General features: G+C 49.1%; 2 protein-coding genes across 3 annotated transcripts in view; one reads left to right on the forward strand and one right to left on the reverse strand.

Moving 5' to 3' along the window:
* Positions 1-27,530, reverse strand: part of SLC5A10 (solute carrier family 5 member 10) — a 166,462-nt gene that overhangs the window by 100,012 nt on the left and 38,920 nt on the right. For both annotated transcript variants that reach the window (XM_038763169.1, XM_038763168.1), the window contains one exon: positions 19,330-19,465. In XM_038763169.1, coding sequence (XP_038619097.1) covers positions 19,330-19,465 — 136 coding nt within the window. The remainder of the gene's footprint in view (positions 1-19,329; positions 19,466-27,530) is intronic.
* Positions 1-27,530, forward strand: part of FAM83G (family with sequence similarity 83 member G) — a 57,496-nt gene that overhangs the window by 28,383 nt on the left and 1,583 nt on the right. Inside the window, exons 3-4 of the mRNA XM_038763167.1 lie at positions 14,156-14,280; positions 15,277-16,690. Coding sequence (XP_038619095.1) covers positions 14,156-14,280; positions 15,277-16,690 — 1,539 coding nt within the window. The remainder of the gene's footprint in view (positions 1-14,155; positions 14,281-15,276; positions 16,691-27,530) is intronic.

A 27,530-nucleotide genomic window follows, 5' to 3' on the forward strand; every position in this document is an offset into this window, starting at 1 on the left:
CTAATTATCTTGTATCTGACCCAGTGCCTAGAACAGAGTGAGCGCTTAATACCATAATAATTCTAACCCACTGGGGGAGGGTGTTTCCGCCATCTCTGCAGGGCCTCCTGCTTCTCTGCGGCCTGGGATGAGCAGAGCAGGAAGGAACATTGCCAGAGGGAGGCAGAGTCGAAGGAATCTGTACTGGTACCATGTGTGCGTACCCTTCTCCCGCCAGCAGTCACCTAACATACAACAAAATTAATGGACATGTTCCCTGCCCACAAAGAGTTTACGGTCTAGAGGGGGAGACAGACATCTGAAAGATGGGGATTAAGACTGTGAGCCCCAGGTGGGACAAGAACTGTGTCCAGCCTGATTAACTTGTATCTATCCCAGAGATCGGCACGTAGTAAGCGCTTAACAAATACCATTAAAAAAAAAAAAAGGGTTGGACCTTCTCTGGCCCATCAAGGCCCGAGGGACGCCAGTGCTCAAAGTGATTTAGACTTGCCAGGCCAGAGGGATGTAAGGACTAGAATGAAAGAAGATTTTAAAAATGAGAGACTCCCAAATCACTGCCTGCTTTACAAGCTGCCCAGCTCTAGGCACCTATAATTTATGGGCATTTTTCAAGAAGGATCTTTCTTTTTTCTCCAAAGTCTGAGTCCTTTCACGTGGGGAAGTGCAGGCCATGCGTGTGTTGCCTCTTAGTTGGCAAATTCTCCCCTTGCCCATAGGGAGAGTCTGGAGAAAGGGCTGCCTTAATTAATTTATTCATTCAATCATATTTATTGAGTGCATACTGTGGGAGAGCTAAGCGCTTGGAAGAGCGCAATATAACAATAAAGACATTTCCTCCATTCATTCATTCATTCAGTCGTATTTATTGAGCACTTATTGTGTGCAGAGCACTGTACTAAGCACTTGGGAAGTACAAGTTGGCAACATATAGTGATGGTCCCTACCCAACAACGGGCTCACCAGGACCAGGAAGCTTAGCAGGTAGATCGTAAGCTCCTTGTGGGCGGGCATCATATCCACCAATTCTATTAGACTTAAACTGGGAGCCCCTTGTGGGACAGGAACTGTGTCTGTCCTGATTACGTTGTTTCTTCCCTAGTGCTCAGAGCAGTGCTTGACACATAATAACAGTAATAATAATAGTATTTGTAATAGTAAGCGCTTAGTAAGCATTTAACAAGTACCATAATAATATTGTATTATATGATATTGTACATTTTGGAAGCTGCATGGCGTAGTGGAGCTTGGGAGTTGGAAAGTCATGGTCTCCAATCCAAGCTCCACCACTTGTCTGCTGGGTGGCCTTGGGCAAGTCACTTCAGTTCTCTGGGCCTCAGTAACCTCATCTGTAAAATGGGATTGAGAACGTGAGCTGCCGTGGAACAGGGACTGTGTCCAACCCAATTGGCTTGTATCCACCCAACACTTAGTATGGTGCCTGGCACATAGGCGCTTAACAAATACCACAATTATTATTGTATGATAGAAATGGATAGTAAGCGCTTAACAAGGGCTTGGCACATAGTAAGAGCATAACAGATACCATAATTATTATTAAGTACAATAATAATATCATATCTTACTTTCCCAAGTGTTTAGTATGATGCTCTGCACACAATAAACCTAATAAATACCACTGATTGATTGATAGGGGTCAAGAAGCAGAGATCCTCCTGTTCTCCCTCTCTCTTAGCCCAGGAGTCCCATGTGGGACCAGCGCTTAGTACAGTGCTCTGCACAAAGTAAGTGCTCAGTAAATACCATTGATTGATTAACAGGAACCAGGTCCAATCTAACGATCCTGTTTTTATCCCTAGCCCTGTGCCTAACCCATAGTAAATGCTTAATATTATTGTCGTTGGAAGCAGGGGGTGTGTCTGTTATATTGTATTCTCCCGAGTGCTCTTAGTACAGGGCTTATCTGTGACCCGATAAGCCCTCAATAAATATGATCGACTGATTGACTGACTGAACAGGCGATTGCCTCTCCCCTCCCAGTCTCCCTTACCCCCCAAAAGAGGAAAATCCGTGTCTCACCTGGGAAAGGAAATGGCCATCAACTTACAGTGCCATCCTCTCCGGTGCTGCCAGAGGAGAGGAGTGCCACCTAATAAGAAACACTCATTAATAGATCCACCCGCAGTGCCCCTTTCAAAGGAGCACGCTCAGTGCCTACACTAGATATCAATCAATCAATTGATTAATCAATCCACTGATCAATCAGGGCTACTCACTAATGCTTACTGCGGGCAGAACACTGTGCAAAGCACTTAGGAGAGTACACAATAGAGTTGGCAGTCACAATCCCAGCCCACAATGAGCTTACAGTCAAGTGGACTCTAGATTGTAAACTTGTTACGGATAGGCATTTTCCCAAGCGCTTAGTATAGCGAGCTGCACACAGTCAGCACTCAATAAATACCATTGATCAATTGATTGAGAGGAGCTTACAATCAAAGGGGAGAGCTGTAGAGGATGCTCACACTGTGCTTTAGGTGTATTTATTTCTTTATTTGTGAGCGGCAGTGTGGCCTAGTGGAAAGAGGTCTGGGAATCAGAGGACCTGGGTTCTAATCCTGGCTCTGCCACTTGTCTGCTGTGGGGCCTTGGGCAAGTCAGTTCACTTCTCTGGGCCTCAGTCCCCTCAACTGCAAAATGGGGATGCCTGTTCTCCGTCCTATATAGAATGTGAGCCCCGTGTAGGACTCGATGATCTTGTAACTACCCCGGCACTCTGTATGGTGTTTGGCACATAGTAAGCGTGTAACAAATACCACAATTATTATTCTCTGTGCCTCAGTTTCCTCATCTGTAAAATGAAGATTAAACCATATTCCCTCTCACTTGGACTGTGAACCCCTGTGGGACAGAGATTATATCCCAGGTGATTATCTTTTATGTACCCCAGTGTTTAGTACAGTGCTTGGCACATAGTAGGCACTTTAAAAAATACCCTAATTGTTTATTTTACCTTGTCCAGTAGATCTGGCCTCCACCTATCCCACCAAACTGATTTTTCAGTTCCCTTCCCTCGAGGCTAACAAGGAACAGCTGTCTGGAAGGGTACTATACAGGCTTCTAACCTCCTTGCAGCCCCACTGCCTCATTGTTTCTCGCTTCAAATCTGTCCACCACATAGGGAAGATAAGAACTCATTGTGGGCAGGGAATGTGTCTACCAATTCTGTTATAATGGGCTCTCCCAAGCACTTAGTCTAGTGCTGTGCACACATTATGCGCTCAATATATACCATGTTTGATCGATTGATTAGAGGGCAGCATTGGATGTAGACATGAAAACAAAGATCTTTCCCTCCATTGGTGCCACAGAAACCTAACTTGGTGCCCAATGTAGCCACACTGGCCCCTATGTGGATTCTTCCAGGCTTTGTCTCATTATGACTCTTCCCTCACCAGCCGCCTTAGCCACGTGGCCCGTGACTTTAACTTGTCCTGGAAACTTTGTGAAGGCTCCTGACAGCTTCTGCATCTGTTTGAAGAAGATGCTTCAAAAGCAAAAGGGAAATTAGGACAGAGATTCCACTGGCCTGGAGGTAGCACTTGGAGGGCTCTGGAAGGAATTTTCCATGGTTCTGCCACCCATGAGCAAGTAAGCTCCTTCTTTTATGGCAGTCAAATGTCCCATGAAAGCCCCAGATTTCTGCCATCTCCCAAGTTTATCCACATCATCATCATCATCGTCAATCATATTTATTGAGCGCTTACTGTGTGCAGAGCACTGTACTAAGCGCTTGGGAAGTACAAGCTGGCAACATATAGAGACAGTCCCTACCCAACAGTGAGCTCACAGTCTAAAAGTCCACATATCAGTAGACGTTGTCTACATAAACACCCACATGATTACACTTCACTGGAAGCTGATCATAAATCCACTTGGCAATATATACCATGTGCTTCTTCATTCCTGCCCACGCCACCCAAGATTTATTCTCCTATGACCTCTACCCTTGAAATAATAATAATAGCTGTGGTGTTTAAGCGCCTAATATGTGCCAAAAACAGCGATAAACAACATATAGCCTAATGGGTAGAGCACAGGGCTGGGAGTCAGAAGGACCTGGATTCTAATTCTGGCTCTGCCTCTTGTCAGTTGTGTGACCATGGGTGAGTCAGTTTCTCTATGTCTCAGTTACCTCATCTGTAAAATGGGGATGAGGACTGTGCACCCCATGTGACATGGACTGTGTCCGACCTGATAAGTTTCTATCTACCTCAGTGCTCAGTACAGTGCCTGGCACATCGTAAGTGCTTAACACATTCCATAAAAATAAAAAAAAATGCTTGGGTAGATAGAGTACAATCAGATCAGATACCATCCCTTTCCCACTTAAGGCTCACAGTCTAAGTAGAAGGGAGAACAGCGTGGCTCAGTGGAAAGAGCACAGGCTTTGGAGTCAGAGGTCATGGGTTCAAATCCCGTTTCCGCCAACTGTCAGCTGTGTGACTTTGGGCAAGTCACTTCACTTCTCTGGGCTTCAGTTCCCTCATCTGTAAAATGGGGATGAAGATTGTGAGCCTCATGTGGGACAACCTGATCACCTTGTATCCCCCCCCAGCGCTTAGAACAGTGCTTGGCACAAAGTAAGCGCTTAATAAACACCATCATTATTTAAGCGCTTAGTACAGTGCTCTGCACACAATAAACGCTCAATAAATACAGTTGAATGAATGAATGAGAGCAAGTACCAAACCCCCATTTTACAGATGAGGAAACTGAGGCACAGAGAAGCTAAATGACTCACCAACGGTCACACAACCCGCAAGCCAGGGCACCTGGGATTAGTACCCAGATCCTCTGACTCCCAGCTCGGTGGTCTTCCGACCAGTCCATGGCGTTTCCCTGACGCTGGAAGCCTTCGGCGGCCAAAATGGCTGATGGTTCCACTCCCCCTCCTCATCCCAGATAACCCCTCTTACTGTTTCCTGCCCTGCCTCTGACCCACCCTCCTGCCTCCTCCTTCTGCCTCGCTCTGCAAGTTGCCCTGCCCTCAGTACCCAACGTCATCTGGGCGTCTTGGGTTATCTTGTGTTCCTCAGCAACTCCGTCCCTCCCTCTCTCCCTGTGCTTCCCTCCTTCCCTCCAGGCCACACGGGCCGAGGCTTGTCGGAGGTTTTCCTTCCAGCTTCCTCTCCTGGCACCCTCCCTCCCGCTCCCCGGCCTCGCCCGTCGCCACCCGGGAGTTTCCAGTCTCTTGAAGTGTGCCAGCCTGCTGCATTCATTCCTTCCCTCCCCACGAAGAGTGCTGTGGTTTCCCCACACTGGGGGAAACTGGTCCCAGTCAAGGGACTTAGGTATGAGGTGAGGTCAGCCATGGCCTCCCAAGGGATGGAGGGGCCTCCAACCTTAAGGGGCGACACAGGGAGCAGGACAGATGTCCGGCAAACCAAGGACCCTGGCCTCTGCTTTTCTGTTGAAACCAGGCTGAGGCCAGCATTTTCGCCAAGTCTGGCAGGGACTCAATTATCAGCAGATGACCAAGGAGGACTTCCCTGTCTCAGCCTCATTTCCTTTTCTCCCACTGCGTCGTCCTGAGTTGCTTCCTTTTTCCACAGACCTCTCAGCCCCACTTACGTACATATCCGTAATTTATTTATTTATATTAATGTCTGTCTCCCCCTCCAAACCATAAACTCACTGTAGGCAGGAAATGTGTCTATCATATTGTTCTATTGTACTCTCCCAAGCGCTTAGTACAGTGCACTGCACCCAGTAAGCACTCAATCAATGCCATTGATTGATTGATTGCCTGATTGAGCCTCGGCCCCTTGCTGGTCACTGGCAGCCTGACCCTTTCAGGGCCCACTCTGAGCCAGGCGGTTCAACCTTCAGGACTTTCCCCTCTTGACTGTAAGCTCGTTACAGGCAGGGAATGTGTCTGCTAATTCTGCTGTCTTGTACTCTCCCAAGCGCTTAATATAGTGCCCTGCACATAGTAAATGCTCCGTAAATACCACAGATAGTGGTTCAGTGGAAAGAGCCCGGGCTTGGGAGTCAGAGGTCGTGGGTTCTAATCCCGGCTCCGCCCCTTATCAGCTGTGTGACTTTGGGCAAGTCACTTAACTTAATGATGATGGCATTTATTAAGTGCCTACTATGTGCAAAGCACTGTTCTAAGCGCGGGGAGGTTACAAGGTGATCAGGTTGTCCCACAGGGGCCTCACAGTCTTCATCCCCATTTGACAGATGAGGGAACTGAGGCCCAGAGAAGTTAAGTGACTTGCCCAAAGTCACACAGCTGACATTTGGCGGAGCTGGGATTTGAACCCATGACCTCTGACTCCAAAGCCCGGGCTCTTTTCCACTGAGCCACACTGCTTCTCGGGCACGCTGCTTCTTAACTTCTCTGTGCCTCAGTTACCTCATCTGAAAAATGGGGATTAAGACTGTGAGCCCCGTGTGGGATAACCTGATTACCTTGTATCTACCTGAATATATGTTTGTACGTATTTATTACTCTATTTAGTTATTTTATTTGTACATATTCATTCTATTTATTTTATTTTGTTAATATGTTTTGGTGTCTGTCTCCCTCTTCTAGACTGTGAGCCCGCTGTTGGGTCGGGATCGTCTCTAGATGTTACCAATTTGTACTTCCCAAGCGCTTAGTACAGTGCTCTGCACACAGTAAGCGCTCAATAAATACGATTGAATGAATGAATGAATGAATTAAGTGCCAACAACGAGCCGACATTCAGGTGTTAATATAATGAAATTAATTATGGATGTGTACTTAAGTGCTGTGGGGCTGAGGGAGGGGTGAGAAAAGAGTGTAAATCCAAGTGTACGGAAAGCATGGCCTAGTGGCAAGACCACTAGGAGTCAGAGGACATGGGTTCTAATCCCGGCTTTGCCACATGTCTGCTGTGTGACTTTGGGGAAATCAATTAACTTATAATAATAATAAGAAGAAGAAGAAGAAGAAGAAGAAGAATGGCATTTATTAAGCGCTTACTATGTGCAATGCACTGTTCTAAGCGCTGGGGAGGTTACAAGGTGGTCAGGTTGTCCCACAGGGGCCTCACAGTCTTAATCCCCATTTTACAGATGAGGTAACTGAGGCACAGAGAAGTGTGTGACTGTGTGACTTTGGGCAAGTCCCTTCACTCCTCTGAGGCACAGAGGAGTGAAGGGACTTGCCCAAAGTCACACAGTCACACACTTCTCTGTGCCTCAGTTACCTCATCTGCAAAATGGGCATCAAGAATGTGAGCCCCATGAGGTTGGACACAGCTGTGTCCAACCTGATTACTGTGGCTCAGTGGAAAGAGCCCAAGGCTTGGGAGTCAGAGGTCATGGGTTCTAATCCCAGCTCTGCCACATGTCTGCTGAGTGACCTTGGGCAAGTCACTTAACTTCTCTGAGCCTCAGTTACCTCATCTGTAAAATGGGGATTAAGACTGTGAGCCCCCCGTGGGACAACCTGATCACCTTGTATCCCCCCCAGCACTTAGAACAGTGCTTTGCACATAGTAAGTGCTTAACAAATGCCATCATTATTATTATTATTGTATCTACCCCAGCGCTTCAAACGGTGCTTGGCACATAATAAGAGCTTAACAGATACCACAATTATCATTATTAATTATCATTACTCTCCTAAGAGCTTAGTACAGTGCTCTGCACCCAGCGAGCACTGGATAAGCACAGACCTGGGAATCAGAAGGTCCTGGGTTCTAACATCAGCTTTACCACTTGTCTCCTGGGTGACGAGCAATTCACTTCACTTCTCTGTGCCTCAGTTACTTCATCTGAAAATGGGGATTAAGACTGTGAGCCCCACGTGGGACAACCTGATCACCTTGTATCCATCCCCCCGCACAGCGCTTAGAACAGTGCTTTGCACATAGTAAGCACTTAACAAATGCCATCATTATTATTATTGTATCTACCCCAGCGCTTAGAACGGTGCTTGGCACATAGAGCCACAAAAGTACCACAATTATCATTATTAATTATCATTACTCACCTAAGAGCTTAGTACAATGCTCTGCATCCAGCAAGCACTGGATAAGCACAGACCTGGGAATCAGGAGGACCTGGGTTCTAATCTCAGCTCTGCCACTTGTCTCCTGGGTGACCTTGAGCAATTCACTTCCCTTCTCTGTGCCTCAGTTACCTCATCTGGAAAATGAGGATTAAGACAGTGAGCCCCATGTGGGACATGGACTGCGTCCAACCTGATTATCTTGTATCTAACCCGATGCTTAGAACTGTGCCGGACACATAGTAAGCACTAACAAAGACCATAAAAAACGAAAATAAACAAATAAATACCAAAGATTGATCGAGGATGCAGGCAGCTTCCCCCTCACCAAAGGCAAAGCCAGTTCAAGGTTGCGGTTGATGATAAAATCAATTCAGGGTTGTGTCTGAGCCCGGTCAATTCCCTTCCATTGCCTACTGAGACTAATTCTTGGAGAGTATTTATTGGACACTCCTGGCTATTGTTTCTGAGTTCGGGTGAGCCTCAGGCTCTTCAACTAGAGAAGCAGCGTGGCTCAGTTATGAGAAATTATGAGAAAATTGTGTTACAGCAATTGTTGATTGAATGAGAATTAATGGGTTGGGGGGTTGATGGTTCAAAGATAGACCATAACCGACACTTTTTTAAAACAAATGCCTATATATTATGACCAGCACCAGTAGAATGCTTTAAACCACTGCCACTTCTTGCTATTTCACTGTTTTCACTACTGTAAAGATGCAAAAAAAAAGTACCTACTGCAAGTACCAGGCAGTACAGCTGAGATAGCAAAGTCCTGCCTTGACCAACAAAACACAAACACACACCCATTCCTTCCTACCCCAAATAATGCTTGCACCAACTTGTGGATTCCCCAGTACAAATGCATGTAATGGGCAGAACTGTCCTAATTCTTATATCCAAACTGGGAAATCAAAACCCAAATAATAAGCACTTAGGACAGTGCTTTGCACACAGTAAACGCTCAATAAATACAATTGAATGAATGAATAACAGAACTTACCGCAATGCAGTTTGTCCGCGTCTCACCCTCTTCACTTCCTGGGAGAGTCTTAGCACCTTTCTCCAAGGCACACAGTGCCTTTTGCAGACTATCACAAAAATTCCAGGAGGTAAGAGCCATTAATCCCAGGGGAAATTAAGGCACCAAGGTCAGTTAGGGGGTAAGGACCTCCAGCCTTAGCTCCCCCTTGAGCCTCACTGGGCTGGTTCTGGGCCTTGATTCCTCCTGACCAGGTCATCTCCACCCAGTGTCTTACCCCAAATTTGGGGTCAGCAACTGGTTCTGGCTGTAACTGTCCCTTCAGACCCCCTGACTTCAGTCTGGTCTGCATCGATCAATCAATCAATGGTATTTATTGAGCACTTACTAAGTGCAATGCACTGTAACCACAGAATTAGCAGGCATATTCCTTGTCCATAACAAGTTTACAATCCAGAGGTCTGTATCTCCCAACATGCTCCTGTTCTCTGGTCCTGGCAACACCCAGCCTTTGGCTGCAAATCCTACTGAAGATTTCTGCTTCTGAGCTATTTTATGTTCTTGCTTCTCAAAGGAACCAAATGTGGCACCATTTGGGCTGGCAGCCTTTAAAATCGGCAGCCATACCTCTAACAAGTCTAAATAGGTCCGTGACTAAGACACCAGCCTGGTAGCCAATCCATTTGGATTCTTATCCTTAACCGGATGCGACCTCATTTGTTGACTTTGGGGCAAGTCACTGAGCCACAACATGCCTCCCTTTCTGTAAATGAGCAGAATGATCCGCACTTCCCTTTTCTATTTATTTTGTTTTGTTAATATGTTTTGTTTTGTTTTCTGTCTCCCCCTTCTAGACTGTGAGCCCGTTGTTGGGTAGGGACCGTCTCTATATGTTGCCAACTTGGACTTCCCAAGTGCTTAGTACAGCGCTCTGCACACAGTACGCGCTCAATAAATACTATTGAATGAATGAGTCCGACAAGGATGAGGTGAAAATTACGTCTGCATCATGCTTTGACCTCTGGGAAAAGTTATCGAGGTAGAGTTATCTTCTTTTGCATTTCCAGTGTTCGTGAATTTGGTTCTCAAACAAAAATAGCCAGGGGCAGATCCTGGAGAGGGGTTGGTCCATCAAATCTTTCGCTTCTCACATTTCAACAAGATCCTGTGTTCTCCCCTCTCAGGCTCTGCCTTCCCCTAGAAGCAGCATGTCCTAGTGGATAAATCACAGGCCTGAGAGTCAGAAGGAACTGGGTTCTAATCCCAGCTCTGCCACTTGGCTGCTGTGTGATCTTGGTTAAGTCATTTCATTTCTCTGTTACAGTCCTCTAGACTAAGCTCGTTTTGGGGCAGAGAATGTGTCTGTAATATTGTACTCTCCCAAGCGCTTACTGCAGTACTCTGCACACAGTAAGCGCTCAATAAATATGAAAGACTGACCCAGTTACCTCATCTGTTAAATGGGGATTGAGATTGTGAGCCCCACATGAACAGGGACTCGCCAACCTGATTTGCTTGCATCACTCCCAGCGCTCAGTTTTTTATACATAGTAAGTGCTTAATAAATGCCACAATTGTTATTATTTTGGACACTCTCCAGACCCCCAAGAGCCAGGACCGAGGCTCATTGGTGCAATGGTTGAGTGAAAGGGCCAGAGCTTGCCAACTTGTACTTCCCAAGTGCTTAGTACAGTGCTCTGCACACAGTAAGCGCTCAATAAATGCGATTGAAAGAATGAATGAATAAGGAGGCTTCCTTGAGGTCTCCTGCACCTCAGCTGTGCTGGCAACTAGCCAGCCTCCGTTCTTTTCTTCTCCCTTCCCTGGCAAGATCAGCAAGCTGGAAAGTGTCCCAAAAGGGTTTTGTGGTAGACCAAGATAAATAGGGCCTTGTGTTTTACTTGCGCTCTTTATCTCAGGAGCTTCAAAGGCTCCATAGACGTTACCTCATTAGCCCACACGGCAAACAGTTGGTTGGGAGGGGGCATACAGGGTTCTTCCTTCCCATCCTAAGGATGGGAGAAACTGCGGCTTCTTTCATTCATTCATTCAAACGTATTTATTGAGTGCTTACTGTGTGCAGAGCACTGTACTAAGCGCTTGGGAACTACAAGTCGGCAACATATACAGACGGTCCCTACCCAACAACGGGCTCACAGTCTAGAAGGGGGAGACAGACAGCAAAACAAAACATGTGGACAGGTGTCAAATCATCAGAACACATAGAATTAAAGCTAAATGTGCATCATTAACAAAATAAATAGAATGGTAAAAATGCACAAGTAAAATAAATAGAGTAATAAATCTGTGCAAACGTATATACAGGTGCTGTGGGGAGGGGAAGGAGGTAGGGCCGGGGGGGGGGGGGGGGGGAGGAGGAGAGGAAAAAGGGGCTTCAGTCGGGGAAGGCCTCTTGGAGGAGGGAGCCGACAATAGAACCCAGCCCCACTGACCACCGTCCTGGTGCCCTCTCCCCAAAACCACATCCGGGTGCCCTCACTGCTTCGTGACACCAGCTCCGTATTCAGGAAGTTGACAGACACCCGCGGGTGACAAAGAAGAATTGTTTTTTGGTTGCTGCAGTGACAGCATACACATGTTCAGAAGGGTTCTTCCAAGGTCTACCTCTTTATTTCCACTTTCTGGCCCCACTTTTGTTTTTTGTTTCGGTCTTTTGTTTATGGTATCGGTTAAGCACTTATATGTGCCAAGCACTGGACTAAGCTCTGGAATAGATACAAGATAATCAGTTTGGACACAGTCCGTGTCCCACCAAGGACTCACAGTGTTACTCCCCATTTTACAGATGGGGTAACTGCAGCACAGAGAAGGGAAGTCACTTGCCCAAGATCACACAACAGACAAGTGGCAAAGGCAGGATTAGAATCCAAGTCCCCTGATTCCCAAGCCAGTGCTGCTTTCACCAGGCTTTGCTGCTTCTTATTGTTTTTTCAAGTCTTGTTCAAGGTCACTGATGCTAATTGCTTCAGGATAAAGCCAGCTTCCTCTTTCACTCTTAAAAAGAAATGGGGGGGGGGGGAATGAGCAAAGCTTTGGGAACAAATTATTATCATTGTTGTCATTATTATTATTGTTGTTGTATTTAAGTACTTACTATGCATCAAGCACTGTTCTAAGCACTGGGATGGATTCAAGATAATCAGGTCGGAGACAGTCCCTGTCCCACATGGGGCTCACAGTCTGAGTAGGAGGTAGAACAGGCATTGAATCCCTATTTTACAGACGAGAAAACTGAGTCCCAGAGAAATTAAGTGACTTGCTCAAGGTCACAGAGCAGGTAAGTAGTGGATAGAGGATTAGAACCCGAGTCCTCTGACTTCCAAGCCGATGCTCTTTCCAGTAGGCCCCCGCTCTTCTCATTAGCAAGGCCCCCAGCTGAGGAGAATTGCTCCTCGATCCGCTTGCATACTGACGGCACTGGTGGCTTCCCTGCCGTGACACAGTTTGGTTGAGCCTGTTTGTGGAGCAGTCAGCTGGTGGCAGAATGACTCAAGTTATTTGAAATGGTTCTTGCGTGTTTGCAATCTGTCATCAAACCTTTGTTGGCTAGCACTTTCTTCCTGAAAGAGATTATGTTAAATGGGCTTCTCCAGTGCAGTGATCTCCCAGAGTGAGGACAGGGAAGAGTGAAATGCAGGACATCTCCCCAGGGCATTTTGGGCTCTCAGAAAAGCCAGCAAGGCACTGGATGAAGCCAGGCAGCCAGGAGCCGGAGGAGTAGGGAATGGAGAAAAACAAAGTGTTGGGTTTGGGGACCTTGTCTCCCCCTCTAGACTGATCATTTCTGCTAGTTCTGTTCATGTAGTATGGACTCGATAAATACCAGTGATTAATTGTAAGCTCCTTTGTGGGCAGAGAATGTGCCTGCCAACTCTGTTATATTTTACTCTGCATATAGTAAGTGCTCAGTAGATACCATTGATTGATTAATTGATTGACTGATTGAGGAGGGGCTAAGAGAACACCCCACTCCTTTATCCCTCCCAACCTGGGGCTAGGGTATGCCAAAAATCAGACTCCAGTTGTCTCTTGGGCATAGTTTATCCTTCAGGGCATCTGTGGCTTCCTTTAGGCACTTTGCAAAGGGAGCAGAGACTTAGCAATCAATTTGACTTGAAAACCCCGATTGCTCAAAATCCTCACGAGAAACATCCCTTTCCCCCCAGAGGATTTTGATTATTCTGGTTTTCTCCACAGCACTTCGCCCATCGCGGATATCCCCCTGCCTGAGAACTGAGGGGACACACAAAAGGGATTCCTAGGGTGGAATCCGAGCCCGTTGAGATCGTCATTCAGCTCAAAATCCTCATGAGAAACATCCCTTTCCTCCCAGAGGATTTTGATTATTCTGGTTTTCTCCACACCACTTCGCCCATCTCGGATATCCCCCCTGCCTGAGAACTGAGGGGGCACACAAAAGGGATTCCTGGGGTGGAGTCCGAGCCCGTTGAGATTGTCATTCAGCTCTCCCATCCTCAGTTTTCTAGACAGCTTTGTTGGCCGCCTCGATTGAGACAAAAAGAATAGTACTTTTCTGACTGGTTGTGGATCAGGGTGGACCTCAGAGGAGAAATCCTATTAAGGGCCAGGGTGAGGAAAATGCCCTCCAGCTTCCTGGGGCCTCCCCCAAGACTGGGGTTTTCTGAAAATCGTAGCAAGGGAGGAAAGTTAAACACCTGCAGAAAACAGGGACACAGTCAACTGGCGATTATTACCAGTCGGGCTCCATTAACCTTCCAAAAATGTATTTTAGTTTCTTCTCCCTTCCTCCTTTATCATCATCATTATCAATGGTATTTATCAAGCGCTTACTTAACTCTTGGGAGAGAACAATAGAACAGAGTTGGCAGACGCATTCCCTGCCCACAACGAACTTACAGTCCAACAAGCCTTTCACCTGAGGCCTCTAAATAAGCAGCAGCTGTCCCTGTGGTAGAGCTGCTTGTTCATCAGCCTATGGTGGTCCAGGGCCAGGCATCACACAGGAGGAGGAGGCCGAGAAGAGAAGCAGGAAGAGGCTGGCTACCCGTTGTCCACCTGGACATTCCACCCGCGCCGGGCACACGAGTCAATTTCCCGTTTTCCCCATGCGCAATAGCTGGGGGCCTCTCCCGCCCATCATTTCTTTTTTTTTTTCTTTCCAGAATCTGAGAGTCCGGAGTATTGGAGGAACTGAGTTCTTCACTCGCTCAGCTACCAAGTTCAAGGGAGCCCTGGCCCAGAAATTCATGTTTGTGGATGGAGACCGGGCGATGTGTGGCTCCTACAGGTGAGATCCCATCCAGTGGCAGTAGCAGCAGCAGCAAAGTTTTCTTCTCTGGGCCTGCCATAGCTTCTCCTTGGCCATGGCCTACTACCTGCTTTCCTGTCCCATGTGGTGAAGACCCCAGAGAGTACTTCTGAGGGTCAGGGTGTCTGAGGCAGACGTAATGAACTTCTCTCACGCCCAACGCCGACGCCGCTTCTCCCCACCCTTGCCACTTCTGGCTGTGGTCATTCCAGTCAACGCCCCTTAATCCACGCCCTGGTTATTCCAGTCTTGGGCTGGGCTGGCATGGACAGAGGCGACCGATTTCAGCTAATGATGCTGGGGTTCTGAGGGATGGTTTTCCCCCTGACAGACTCACCTGCACCCTGGCTCTGAGCCTGAATATTTCAGCCTGGTCTCTGGAGCCGGAACAATGCTGTGCTTCGATCCTCCACTTTCTTGGGGAGCTGGGAGCTGCTTCCTCACTCAAAACTCAATACCTCAGAGGGAGGAGGGGTGGCTGGCTCGATTATTTTCCCCTCTTAGCAGATGGAGAAACGGAGGCACAGACTGGGAACGGGGCTCTTTGTACTCACATGACTCTTCAGTGGAAGAGCAGAAATTCGGCCTTAGGCCTCCAGAATCCCCCATGTCGGCTCTGCCCTGGTTGCTTTCCCATCAAGCTGGGGAAATTGCTCCCAGAGAGTAGACCGCGTATTAGTGCAGTGTTGTGAGGGAATCAGAAGTATCTATCGGCCCTCGTGGCTAATCCACTGGCCCACCTTCTTCCAAGAGGTAGCAAGGAATAAGATAATACAGCTCCTTACCGGGCACCAGCCGTGACCTAGAGAAGAACGGTTATATGCCGGAAGCTGCAAAACAGCTTCCTTCAGGTGAAATTACCCACCTGGTCCCGGGCTCTCTAAGGGTTGGCAGAACCCGAGTGCCAGCCTGAGGAAACTGGAGGGCCGGTCTCAACCGACCTGTCCAACCAACCCCGTCTCCTTTCTGTCCTAGCTTCACCTGGTCGGCAGCCCGGACCGACAGGAACGTGATCTCGGTCCTCTCGGGCCAGGTGGTGGAGATGTTTGACAGGCAGTTTCAGGAGCTGTATCTCATGTCCCGTGGGGTCAGCCTGAAGTCCATCTCCATGGAGAAAGAGCCCGAGCCGGAGCCCATCGTCCTGCCCAGCGTGGTCCCCCTGGCACCTTCCGGCACCGTGGCCAAGAAGCTCATCAACCCCAAGTACGCCTTAGTGAAGGCCAAGAGCGCGGACGAGCTGGCCAAGGCCGCCTCCTCCTCCGAGAAGCAGGAGAACGGCCCCACCAAGCGGCTCAACAACAAGGGCAAGGCGCTGCCCGGCAACCAGCTGGCGGGCGACCTCCTGGAGCCTCCACCCCCAGTCCACCCGGGGCTGCTGAACATGGAGCGCGCCAACATGTTCGACTATCTGCCCACATGGGTGGAGCCGGACCCCGAGCCCGGCAGCGACATCCTGGGCTACATCAACATCATCGACCCCAAGGTGTGGAACCCGCAGCCCTCCCAGATGAACCGCATCAAGATCTGCGACTCCTCCCAGGTCGCCTCCACCCAGCACAAGCAGCAGCTGCTGCAGGGCCCGGAGTCCCAGGCCCAGGCCCCGCCGTCCCCCTCCCTGGAGGGGAGCGAGGCCCCGCCCGGCCCGCACAGCCCTTGCTCCTCAGGGAGGGACAAGGCCGAAGCGTCTGCCTCCCCCGTGGGGAGCTGCTCACTCAGGGATGGCGGGACGGACCACGGAGAGGAGCAGGAGGAAGACGCAAGGCTCAAGACACCAGTCCCCAAGCCCCGGACCGTCCACGTCTCGGACTTTATCAACCAGTCCAAGACCCTATGCTTCCGGGCCGGGGGGACCTCCGGCCAAGTCCCCAGCAATGGCCACCCCAAGCTCCACCGGCAGCTGTCCCTGGCCCAGGAAGACGGCGACCCCACGGCCCCGGGGACCCCCAACGGACTCGACAGGGCGGCGGAGCTGGAGGAGGAGGGGAGGAGAGACGGGGAGGAAGAGGACGAAGAGGAGGAGGATGACGACTACGTGACCATCAGCGACCAGGACAGCTTCTCGGGCAGCTCCACCCACAGCCGGCCCCGGCGGTCGGCGGCGTCCTCGGTATCGGACGAGTACTTCGAGGTGAGAGACCGCTTCTCCGGCCTGCGGAGACGCCACTCGGACCACGTCCCCAATGGCACGGGCCACGGGCAGCTGCGCAGGAAGCTGAGCGACCCGCACCTGAGCCGGGGGACGTTGGGCAGCCCCCAGTGGATGCAGAGCTTGAGTATAGAGGATGAGTTTGGCAGGAAGAGAAACTGCACCATACAGGAAATTAAGCAAATGTTGGGCAGGGGACTCCCGCTCAACGGCAACGAGGCCTGTTCTAGCCCAGCAGCCCAGGTAGGATGGCGTCTCTCCTCTCACACGGTGGTTCGGTAGTCTTCCCCCCAACCCCCAATCCCAACAGACTTCAACACGAGAAGCCACTCCCTCAGCCCCGCCAGACCCCTGCCCACCCAGGGACGCCTAAAACCCTGCGCTTGGAGGCACTGGGAGTCAGAAGATTATGGGTTCTAATTCTGGCTCTGCCACTTGGCTACTGTGTGACCGTAGGCAAGTCACTTTATTTCTCTGGGCCACAGTTTTCTCATCTATAAAATGGAGATTAAGACTGTGAGCCCCATGTGGGAGAGGGATTTGTCCAACCTTATTCGCTTGTATCCACCCCAGAGCTTAGTAAATGCTTAACAAATACCAGAATTATTATTATTATCATTATTGTTATTATTCTGTGGGTTTCAGTTACCTCTCTGTAAAATGGGGATTAAAACTGTGAGCTCCATGACTGTGTCCAACCTGATTAGCTTGTATCTACCTTAGCGCTTAGAACAGTGCTTGACACATAATAAGCACTTAAGAAATGCCATCATTATCATCATTGCTTATATATCACTCTCTGCAGGCTTGCCCAACTCGAGCTCTGTAAAGCCACAGTGCTTCAGATGGGTGCCCACTCTAGAAGCTTCATAGGTGTTGCTATTCCCGAAGATTAGCAGTGTTCAGTCCTCTGTGCAGACGAAATAACCGAGGGACAGGGAGAAGATGACTTAGCAGATAGTAGTAATGCTGAGATTATAATAATAATAATGATGGTATTTCTTGAGTGCTTCCTATGTGCCAGGCACTGGGGTGGATACAAGCAAGTCGGTTTGAACCCAGTCCCTGTCAATCATTCATTCAGTCGTATTTATTGAGCACTTACTGCGTGCAGAGCACTGTTCTAAGCGCTTGGAAAGTACAATTCAGCAACAAAGAGAGACGATCCCTGCCCACACCAGTCCAAGTGGGGCTCGCAATCTTAATCCTCATTTTTCAGAAGAGGTAACTGAGGCACAGAGAAGTGAAGTGACTTGCCCAAGGTCACACAGAAGACAAGTGGTGGAGCCTAGATTAGAACCCATGACCTTCTGACCCCCAGGACTGTACTCTATCCACTATGCCATTCTGCTTCTTAGTCCTGCTAGTGAGTCTCTCCACTGACTAAGCTTCTGCTGCAGGTGATTGGGGTACGGGGCAGGGTGGATAGAGAGAGTTGTTGGGAGAATTGGCTCACAGACTTCTAGATCTGATCCCATTCCAACTCCCATTTGATAGAAAAGCTTAGCTTGCAAGGTAGCCTCTACTCCACCTGTCAGGAGAGCTGTCCATCCAGCCCACTAACCAGCAAGCCCCGGGCCCAGAGTTGGCCCTGGATTTTTGTTTTCTTTCTTAAGATTGATGTTAAACCCTTACTTTGTACAAAACACTATATTAAGCACTGGGGTGGATACAGGCTAATCAGGTTAGACACAGTCTCTGTCCCACTTGGGGCTTACAGTCTAAGGAGAAGAATTGAGTCCTTATTTTACAGGTGAGAAAACTGAAGCACAGATCAGGGAAGTGACTTGCCGATCGTAACGCAGCAGACAAGTGGTGGAGCCAGGATTAGAATATGGGTCTCTGACTTCCAAGCCCAGGTTCTTTCCACTAAGCCACGTTGCTGGCTCTAACTGAGAGGAGTTGCCACTGTGGGTTAAGAGCTCAAAAACTCAGAGACCAAATGTTGTGGACTCCATTCCATCCAGAGGCACCAAGAAAGAGTCCCAGTAAAATCCCAGCCTGTTCCCAGACAGCGGAAGCTATCGGGAACCACCTACTTCATGCTCCATGCCTGGGGCCAGAGCCTGGGCATTAAATAAATCCCTCATATCCACTTGTCTTGCTAGACCTTAGAGTAAGAGGAAACCGCTCAGGCGAGTGATAAGAGTTGAACATCTCTCTCTCCCCCTCTATCTCCCATACACACACAAACACACACACACACAGGGTGCCCATGAACATGGAGAGGGAGGAGATTGAAAAACCAGAATATAGAACTTCCTTCTTAAACAGGGCCAAACAGTGCTGGAGCAGAGCTGGTTGAGGAGCAGTCTGGACATGCCAGGGAGGGATGAGGGGGCCACCCCAGGGCTGGCTTCTGACACTGCCCACCTCAGGGGTTTGAGCTCTAGTCGAGGGGCATGGAGCAGAAATTCTCCCCGGGAGAACCGTGAGGGCTGGGGCCGAGGTGGGAGGAAGGAGCCACGAGGTCTTAGGGGCTCCTGGTCCATATTAGCCAGCTGCCCAAAGGGAACAGGAGGCTCCTGTCCCAAGCCCTCTCTCCACTCCCTTCAGTTTGGGGAGGGGGCGGCACTCAAGGCGAGCTCTGCCTCTCAGCCCGGAGACCGGAGGACACAGGCCAGGAGTAGCCAAGCTAAATGCATTGCCGTCTGTGTCTCTGTCACCAAGCTCACACCCGGGCACTGAGAGGCCCCCGCTCACCAACCCCTTCACTAGGGCTCCATGGAGCCTGGCAGGGCAGGACTCTTCTGCCTCTGTCCCTTTGAGATCAGGCGAGGAGTCCAAGCAGGAGAACAGCACTGGGAATGCACAGAGAAGCCACGTGGGCAATACCGGTCAGCCAGGACCGAGCCACAGGGCCCTGGCCCTCCGAGTCTTACCTGGGTAGAGGGCCCGGCTAATCATTCCCGGCATGATGATGAGGACCATGGGCAGCATCTTTAGGTAGCTGGCAAAGATGGAGCCCCCTGTGGCGTGGTTTAGGTCCTTGGCAGAGAGAGATCTTTGGACGATAACCTGAAAGGAAGCGAGGAGAGTGCAGCGTTTGGATATTCATTCATTCATTCATTCAATCGTATTTATTGAGCGCTTACTGTGTGCAGAGCACTCTACTAAGCGCTTGGGAAGTACAAGTTGGCAACATATAGAGACAGTCCCTACCCAACAACGGGCTCACAGTCTAGAAGGGGGAAATGGACAACTAAACGAAACATATTAACAAAATAAAATAAATAGAATAGTAAATATGTACAGTAAATATGTACAATAATAAAATAATAAAAATAATGATGGTATCTACTAAGTGCTCACTCTGTGCCAAGCACTGTTCTAAGCGTTGGGGTAATAATGATAGTAATAATGATGGTATATGTTAAGCACTCACTATGTGCCAAGCACTGTTCTAAGCGCTGGGGGAGATACAAGGTGATCAGGTTGTCCCACGTGGGGTGGGGCTCACACTCTAAATCCCCATTTGACAGATGAGGGAACTGAGGCCCAGAGAAGTGAAGTGGCTCACCCAAGGTCACAGAGCAGACAAGTGGCAAAGCCGGGATTAGAACCCACATCCTCTGACTCCCAAGCCTGGGCTCTTTCCACTAGGCCACGCTGCTTCTCCATTCATTCATTCAGTCGTATCTACTGAGCGCCCACTGTGTGCTGAGCACTGTACTAAGTGCTTGGGAGGGGACAATACGACAATAACGGAGGACTTCCAATGCTCAGAACTTTAATATCCGTGGTTAAAAGGAGCTAAGTGCTAAGGACGTTTTGGTTTGGTTTTAAGTGCTTCTATGTGCCAGGCACTGTACTAAGCGCTGGGGTAGATACAAGATATACAAGATAATTAGGTTGGACACTATCCATGTCCTACATGGGGCTTGCAGTCTTAATCCCCATTTTACAGATGAGGTAATTGAGGCCCAGAGAAGTTAAGTGGCTTGCCCACGGTCACATAGCAGTCAAGTGGCAGAGCCGGAATTAGAACCCATTAGAAGAGGCTCTGTCCTCTACCTTTCAGGCCTGAACTCTTTCCATTAGGCCACACTGCTTCTCAGAGGACAGAAGGGTGGACCTGTTCTGAGATTTTGCCAGCACTTCTGGAGATTTATTCCCCGAGTCTTCCCCACTCCAGAATGGTGGTGGAGGCGGCAGGCAGGGGCCTCAGAGAAGGCAGGTGGCTCAGCTCCTGGCTCTGATTTGATGCCAACTCCAGCACTTGTGTACCCCACAGCCCAGAGTCTCTCTTCTCTGAACCCCCATCCTCCCTGCTCCACCCAAGCCTGGGGTAACTCGGAGCCAGGCCTATTATCACTCGCAGGGCAGTGCAGCCTGATGGCTCTTGGCAAGCAGTAACAGGCTGGCCCTAATTCAGACTGATTCCTTGTGATTCCACTATTCAGCTCTTTAAGATGAGAGAGAAAGAGAGCGATAGTAAGGAGAGAGACACTGAAGGAATGTGTGGCCACAAGCATTTGGGTGAAAAGTGTTCATGTCTGGATTCATTCAATCCTATTTATTGAGCGCTTACTTTGTGCAAAGCACCACATTAAGCCGTAGATGTGGGAAAGAGCACCATATCTGCTGCAGGTAGAGTTGGAGCGGCAGGAACCAAAGCCCTGCTGAATGAGGGTGAGGGAGGAGGGCTTGTTCCATTTTGTTGGTCCCTGACTCTGAAAGGCCTAGAAGCAGATGGGACGAGGGATTTCTGGAGACAAGTAAATCGTGGCTGATGGGTACAGACCCCCTGGCACTCCAGCCCAGGCCTGTAGTTTGACAGACAGGGCCTGAGAATGGAGGTAGCTGTCAGAGGGTTCCCATCTTGCAGTCACCTTGCTTTCCTAGCACAGCCCAATTTTCCTCTCTCTCACCCCAGAGCTGATGTAAACGCAGATGACTGAGACATCCCCCCATGAAAAAGCTCTGAGTGGTGTGCCCCCAGCCTGCCGTCCTGGTGGCCAGCTTGGCCTTGACCAGTTCTTCAGAGAGCAGCCCCCCTTCATGAAGTGGCCCCAGGGCTAGAAACAGTATCCCAGAGGCCTGGGTGGCATCTGGGGCCGGGGTCTGACCCGATGGCCTTTCCCAAAATATCCAAAGAGAAGTGTTTGCACATTAAAACCGTAAGAGCTGCAGCAGGGGAAGAGGGTGGTCTATTGGGAAGAGCACAGGAAGCCAGGAGATTAATCCCAAATTCTAATCCCAGCTCTGCCGCTTGCCTGCTGTAAGACCTTGGGCAAGTCACTTAACTGTAAAACAGGAACTAAATAGTTCTTCTCCCTCCCCCTTGGACTGCGAACCCCATGTAGGACATTGTGTCTGATCTGATTGTATTGTAGCTATTCCAGTGCTTAGAACATAGTAGATTCTTAACAAATATTACTAGTGTTACTCAGAATTGATAATAATATTAATAATTATGGTATTTGTTTAGAGCTTATTGGCACGTGTCAAGCACTGTACTAAATGCTGGGGTAGATAGAAGGTAAACACATTAGACACAGTCCCTATCCTCATTTTACAGAAGAGGTAACTGGGGCAGAGAGGAGTGAAGTGACTTGTCCAAGGTCACATAGTAGACAAGTGATAGAGCTGGGATTGAAACCTCAATCTTCTGACTCAAAGGTTTGGGCCCGTTCCACTAGGCCACCCTGCTTTGAAGAAGGTGGTCTGTCAGCCTTGAAGAGGGAGGGAGTTCCAGGGGGGCGGGAGCTACTAATATTATTATTAGTTTTATTATCAGTAGCATTATTATAATTATTACCTTCCGCTTCGCTGTGGATTTGGAGGTGTAGGGAAGGGCGAAACCTGCATGGTGTTGTCTTTGAGAATGTTCATAAAGTTGTATTTATTGAACGCTTACTGTGTGCAGAGCACTGTAGTGAGCACTTGGGGAGTACAATATAACAATAAACAGACATTCCCTGCCCACAACAAGCATACAGTCTAGAGAATGGGGTCCCATTACGGATGACAGGCCTCAGGAGAGCCTGAGCAGTGGCTTTTGACAGGGTTTAGGAGAGGGGCTCTCTTAGGCCCAAATCTGGCTATCAGTCAGGCAAGGGTCCATTTCAAAAGCCCCAGTAGCTTGCCTCCGTGTGGCAATGAAGCATGTCAGAGGAAGGGAATGCTAGTAGTGAGAGGGTGGTCGAGGGTGGAGGGAGAGTAAAATGGTTTTGTCCTCAGGTTCTGGTTGGGAGTAAATAAGCTCTCCTCTATTCCTGAAACTGAAACCAGAGGGCCCAGGGGCCTGTTGCAGTGGGATTTGAAGGGCTTCCAAATCACTAATGTGTTAAGTTTTGGAAAGTAGTGTGGCCCATGCAGGGCAGGGACTGTGTCTAGTCTGGTTAATCTTTATCTACCCTCGCATTTAAGAACAGCACTCTGCACATAGCAAGCGCTTAAATATCAGTAGGTCCAGGAAAGGAATATTTAACTGTGGTATTTGTTATACACTTACTAAGTGCCAAGCACTGTACTAAGTGCTGGAAAATAACTGTGGTATTATTAACTGTCACTGTCACTGTGGGTAGCCTGGAGGAAAGGAGAGGGAAGAATGGAGCCAGGAAAAGAGGCCCACTGATCTTCCATGGGTCAGTCCACGGAAGGCCTCCCGTTCTGCTGCGTGGAGCAACTGGCTGAGAAGAGGCCTGGGGAGGAGAGGGGAAACAGTCAGGTTAGGTAGGACAGTGGCTGGCCTGAGCCTCTCCCACCAGCCCGGGAAGTGTGGTGGCTTTAAAACTCTGCCCCTGGAGGCATCTCCCCGGGAGTTGTGGGTATTCTCATCGGTCCCTGAACAGAGCCTGGCCCCCAAACGTCCAAAGCCAAACAAATTTGATCAGTAGTATCAAGAATCTGAGAGAAGTTCATCTTCAGACTGAAGAGCATCGCTCTTCCAACCGTCAGTGTTTAGCACAAAAGGATGCAACTGTCCACGCTGATTCTCAACTCTCCAAGTTCTTCCTATCCCGTGTCAATTTCAACAACATTGTCAGTCAGTTGTATTTACTGAGCATTTACTGTGTGCAGAGCACTCTACTAAGTGTTTGGGAGAGGACAGTATAACAGTAAACAGACACATTCCCTGCCCCCCAGTGAGCTTACAGTCAGTCTAGAGGGGGAGACCAGCTTTCCTGAGCCAGGAGACCAATAATGGAAGCAACATGGCCTAGTGGATGGAGCAGAAAGGACCTGGTTTCTGATCCCGGCTCCTCCACTTGTCTGCTTTGTGATCTTGGACAAGTCACTTAACTTCTCTGTGCCTCAGTTACCTCATCTGCAAAATGGGGATTGAGATTGTGAGCCCCGTGTGGGACATGGGCCGTGTCCAACCTGATCAACTTGTATCTAACCCAGCACTTAGTACGGTGTCTGGCAAATAATAAGAGCTTAATGATTACCATTAAAATAATAATAATGATAATAGAAATAACAATTATGGTATTCATTGAGCACTTACTACATACCAACCAATATTCGAAGCACTGGGGTAGATACAAGATAACCAGATTGTACACAGTCCCTGTCATAAGCAGATTGTACACAGTCCTTGTCCTACACGGGGCTCGCAGTAGGAGGGAGAACAGGTTTTGAAACCCCACTTTACAAATGAGAAAACTGAGGCACAGAGAAGTTAAGGGACTTGCCCAAGGTGACACAGAGCAGGCAAGTGGCAGAATCAGAATTAGAACCCAGATCCCCTGACTCTCAGGCCCCTGGTCTTTCCACTAGGCCAGGTTGCAATGCCCTGAAGAATTCCATTGCAGCATCTCTCCATCCCTTTAGCTCTAGAGGCAGGTCTCAGTGTCCTCCACAATGCTGGACCAAACCACTCCAGGGAAACGTGAGTTCACACAAAGTATGAAACGGTCATTTTTATGTGAGGGCTGGGGACCAGCTCTTCAAGGGAGACCAGTGAAAAAATTGAAAAAAAGGCCTTAGCCAATAACGGTGGGCTCAAGCGCTTACCCTGTGCCAAGCACTGTGCCGAGCACTGGGTTAGATACAAGATAATCAGGCAGGACGCAGTCCCTGTCCCGCATGGGGCCCACAGTCTAAGAGGGAGGGTATGTTCTAATAATAATAATAATAATTATGGTATTTGTTAAGCATTTACTATGTGCCAAGCACTGAGGGAGATACAAGATAATCAGGTCCCACGTGCAGCTCACAATCTAAGTAGGAGGGAGAACAGGCATTGAATTCCCATTCTGCAGTTAAGGGGACTGAGACACAGAGAAATAAAGTGACTCGCCCAAGGTCACAACGCAGGTATGTGGCAGAGCTGGGATTAGAACCCAGGCCCTCCGAGTCCCAGGCCTGGGCTCTCTCCACTAGGCCACATTGCTTCCCCATGTTGCTGTTCTGGGTTCTGGGTTACCCTGGTTGCCAGTCCCTCTTATTTAGGATGGCATTTGTTAAGCACTTACTATGTGTCAAGCACTGTTCTAAGCACTGGGGAGTTTACACGGTGATCAGGTTGCCCCACGTGGGGCTCACAATCTTCAGCCCCATTTTACAGATGAGGGAACTGAGGCCCAGAGAAGTTTAGTGACTTGCCCAAAGTCACGCAGCTGACAAGTGGCGGAGCCGAGATCTGAACCCATGACCTCTGACTCCAAAGCCCGTGCTCTTTCCACTGAGCCACACTGCTTCTCACAGTCCCTCTGTGACTGAGGTTTCTGTTGTCCCACCAGGAGGGGTCCCAAACCCCCTCCTCAGGTGGTCCACGGTCCTGGATCACGGCCCTGATTGCCGCCGCCGACTGCTTTCTGTCTCCAGGCTGGCTGTGCCTTAGACAGTTAGATGGGAGTCTTTCAGCTGGAGAGTCACCCTCCCACCCGATCCCTGCCGTTGGTTAATTTCCTCCGGTTTGGGTCTTCATGGGCATTTTGGTGAGGGGAAACTCTCCCAAGAAGCCTGGTATCCACCCAGCCGGGGTGACAAGGACATATCGTCAGCGGCTGCAGGGCAAAGTGAAAGAAAGGAAAGCGAAAGGGCGGATGTCTCTGAGCCGAGGTCTGGGCAGAGCTACGTGACTTCACGGAGCTCGGGTTCAGCCTGATGGCACCTGAGGAGGAAATCCTTATTGGTGCCATGGCCCACGCACGCCCACAGCAAGGCAGCTTCAGAGGAGGTGGCCAGCGGCAGAGCTGACCCTTGGCTCTAGCTCGGGGTCACCCGGCTGACCAGATCCTGCCCCATGAAGTAAGTTTGCTGGCAACCAGGAAGCCATCCTCCAAGACCAGTCGGAGCTCCGGGCCCCTTCCCTTCCGCCAACTCCCACGTCCCTCTGCCTCAGCTTTTGTGCCAAAGCACTGTATGAGGAAATGACTGGGAAATAACAGGCTGACCCAAAAGGTCCAGACCAGAGTCCAGAGCTGTATTCACTGAGCCGTTGAGTCCTAAAAAGCCTCTAAGGCCACAGGTCATTTCTGCTGCCACGTTGTCTTCCAGAGATACTGGCCCCACCCCACATCAGTGTCACCTACTTCCATCCTAATAAGAAGAAGACTTGTGGTATTTGTTAAGCATTTTCTCAATGCCAGGCCCCAAGCTAAGCACTTAAAACCAGCAGGGTGTAGTGAGAAGCTGCATGGCTCAGTGGCTAGAGAATGGCCTGGAAATCAGAAAATAATGCATTCTAACCCCGGCTCCGCCACATGTCTGGTGTGTGACCTTGGGCAAGTCATTTAACTTCTCTGGGCCTCAGTTGCCTCATCTGTAAAATGGGGGTTGAGACTTTGAGCCCTTTGCAGGACAGGGACTATGTCCAACCTCATTAACTTGTATCTACCTCAGCTTGGAACAGTGTTTGGCCCATAGTTAGGGCTTAACGTTTACCATAATTATTATTATTATGATTGAAGATATAGTTCTAGTCTTCTTCCTCAACCCTATCCCCTGAGGACCCTTAATAATAATAATAATAATAATGGCATTTATTAAGTGCTTACTATGTGCAAAGCACTGTTCTAGGTGCTGGGGAGGTTACAAGGTGATCAGGTGGTTCCATGGGGGGGCTCACAGTCTTAATCCCCATTTTACAGATGAGGTAACTGAGGAACAAAGAAGCTGCAACTTGCCCAAAGTCACACAGCTGACAATTGGCAGAGCCAGGATTTGAACCCATGACTCTTAGTAAAGATACACATTACTGACTGACACACCTATTGCTTTCTCCATCACTCAAGTGAAAAAAACAAATATCTGCCTGTAGACAAATAACCTCAGGGTTTAGTGTTAGGCACAAACGTGTGCATCAGAATCTCTCTCTCTAACCCTAGAAAGCAGTGTGGTCTGATGGGAAGAGCACAGACCTGAGAGTCAAAAAACCTGGGTTCTAATTCCGGCTCCACCACGTGCCTGCTGTGTGACCTTGGGCAAGTCACTTCTCTGTGCCTCTGTTTCTTCATCTGTAAAATGGGGGTTCAATACCTGTTCTCCCACCTACTCAGACTGTGAGCCCCAAGTGGGACAGGGATTGGGTCCAACCTGATAATAATAATAATAATAATAATAATGGCATTTATTAAGCACTTACTATGTGCAAAGCACTGTTCTAAGCACTGGGGAGGTTACAAGGTGATCAGGTTGTCCCACAGGGGGCTCACAGTCTTCATCGCCATTTTACAGATGAGGTAGCTGAGGCACAGAGAAGTGAAGTGACTTGCCCAAAGTCACACAGCTGACAAGTGGTGGAGCTGGGATTTGAACCCATGACCTCTGACTCCAAAGCCCGTGCTCTTTCCACTGAGCCACGCTGCTTCTCTAAGGGTGATGAGTACCGGGTCATCACCCCAGTGTTTTGAATAGTGCTTGACACATAGGAAGCGCTTAACGAGGATCACAATTATTAACTCTCCTCCCCACATCCCAAAATGAAGAGGCAGAGTTTAAACTGCCTTTTGTTCGGACCTCACCGTTTGCTATCTTTTAAGCCCAGGGCTGAGCAACTCAAGATAGGGGTTGGTTTGAGAACCTCTCTGAACTCCACTCTCCTGTCTCATGAGAGGTAAACTATTGGTAGACTAGTAGCACCCTGTAGATGTGGGGTCCGGCTTCTGCCTTTAAGGAGCACGAGGAC

This window comes from Tachyglossus aculeatus, chromosome 21 (assembly GCF_015852505.1).
Source record: "Tachyglossus aculeatus isolate mTacAcu1 chromosome 21, mTacAcu1.pri, whole genome shotgun sequence".
In the NCBI taxonomy this organism is placed as follows: Eukaryota; Metazoa; Chordata; class Mammalia; order Monotremata; family Tachyglossidae; genus Tachyglossus; species Tachyglossus aculeatus.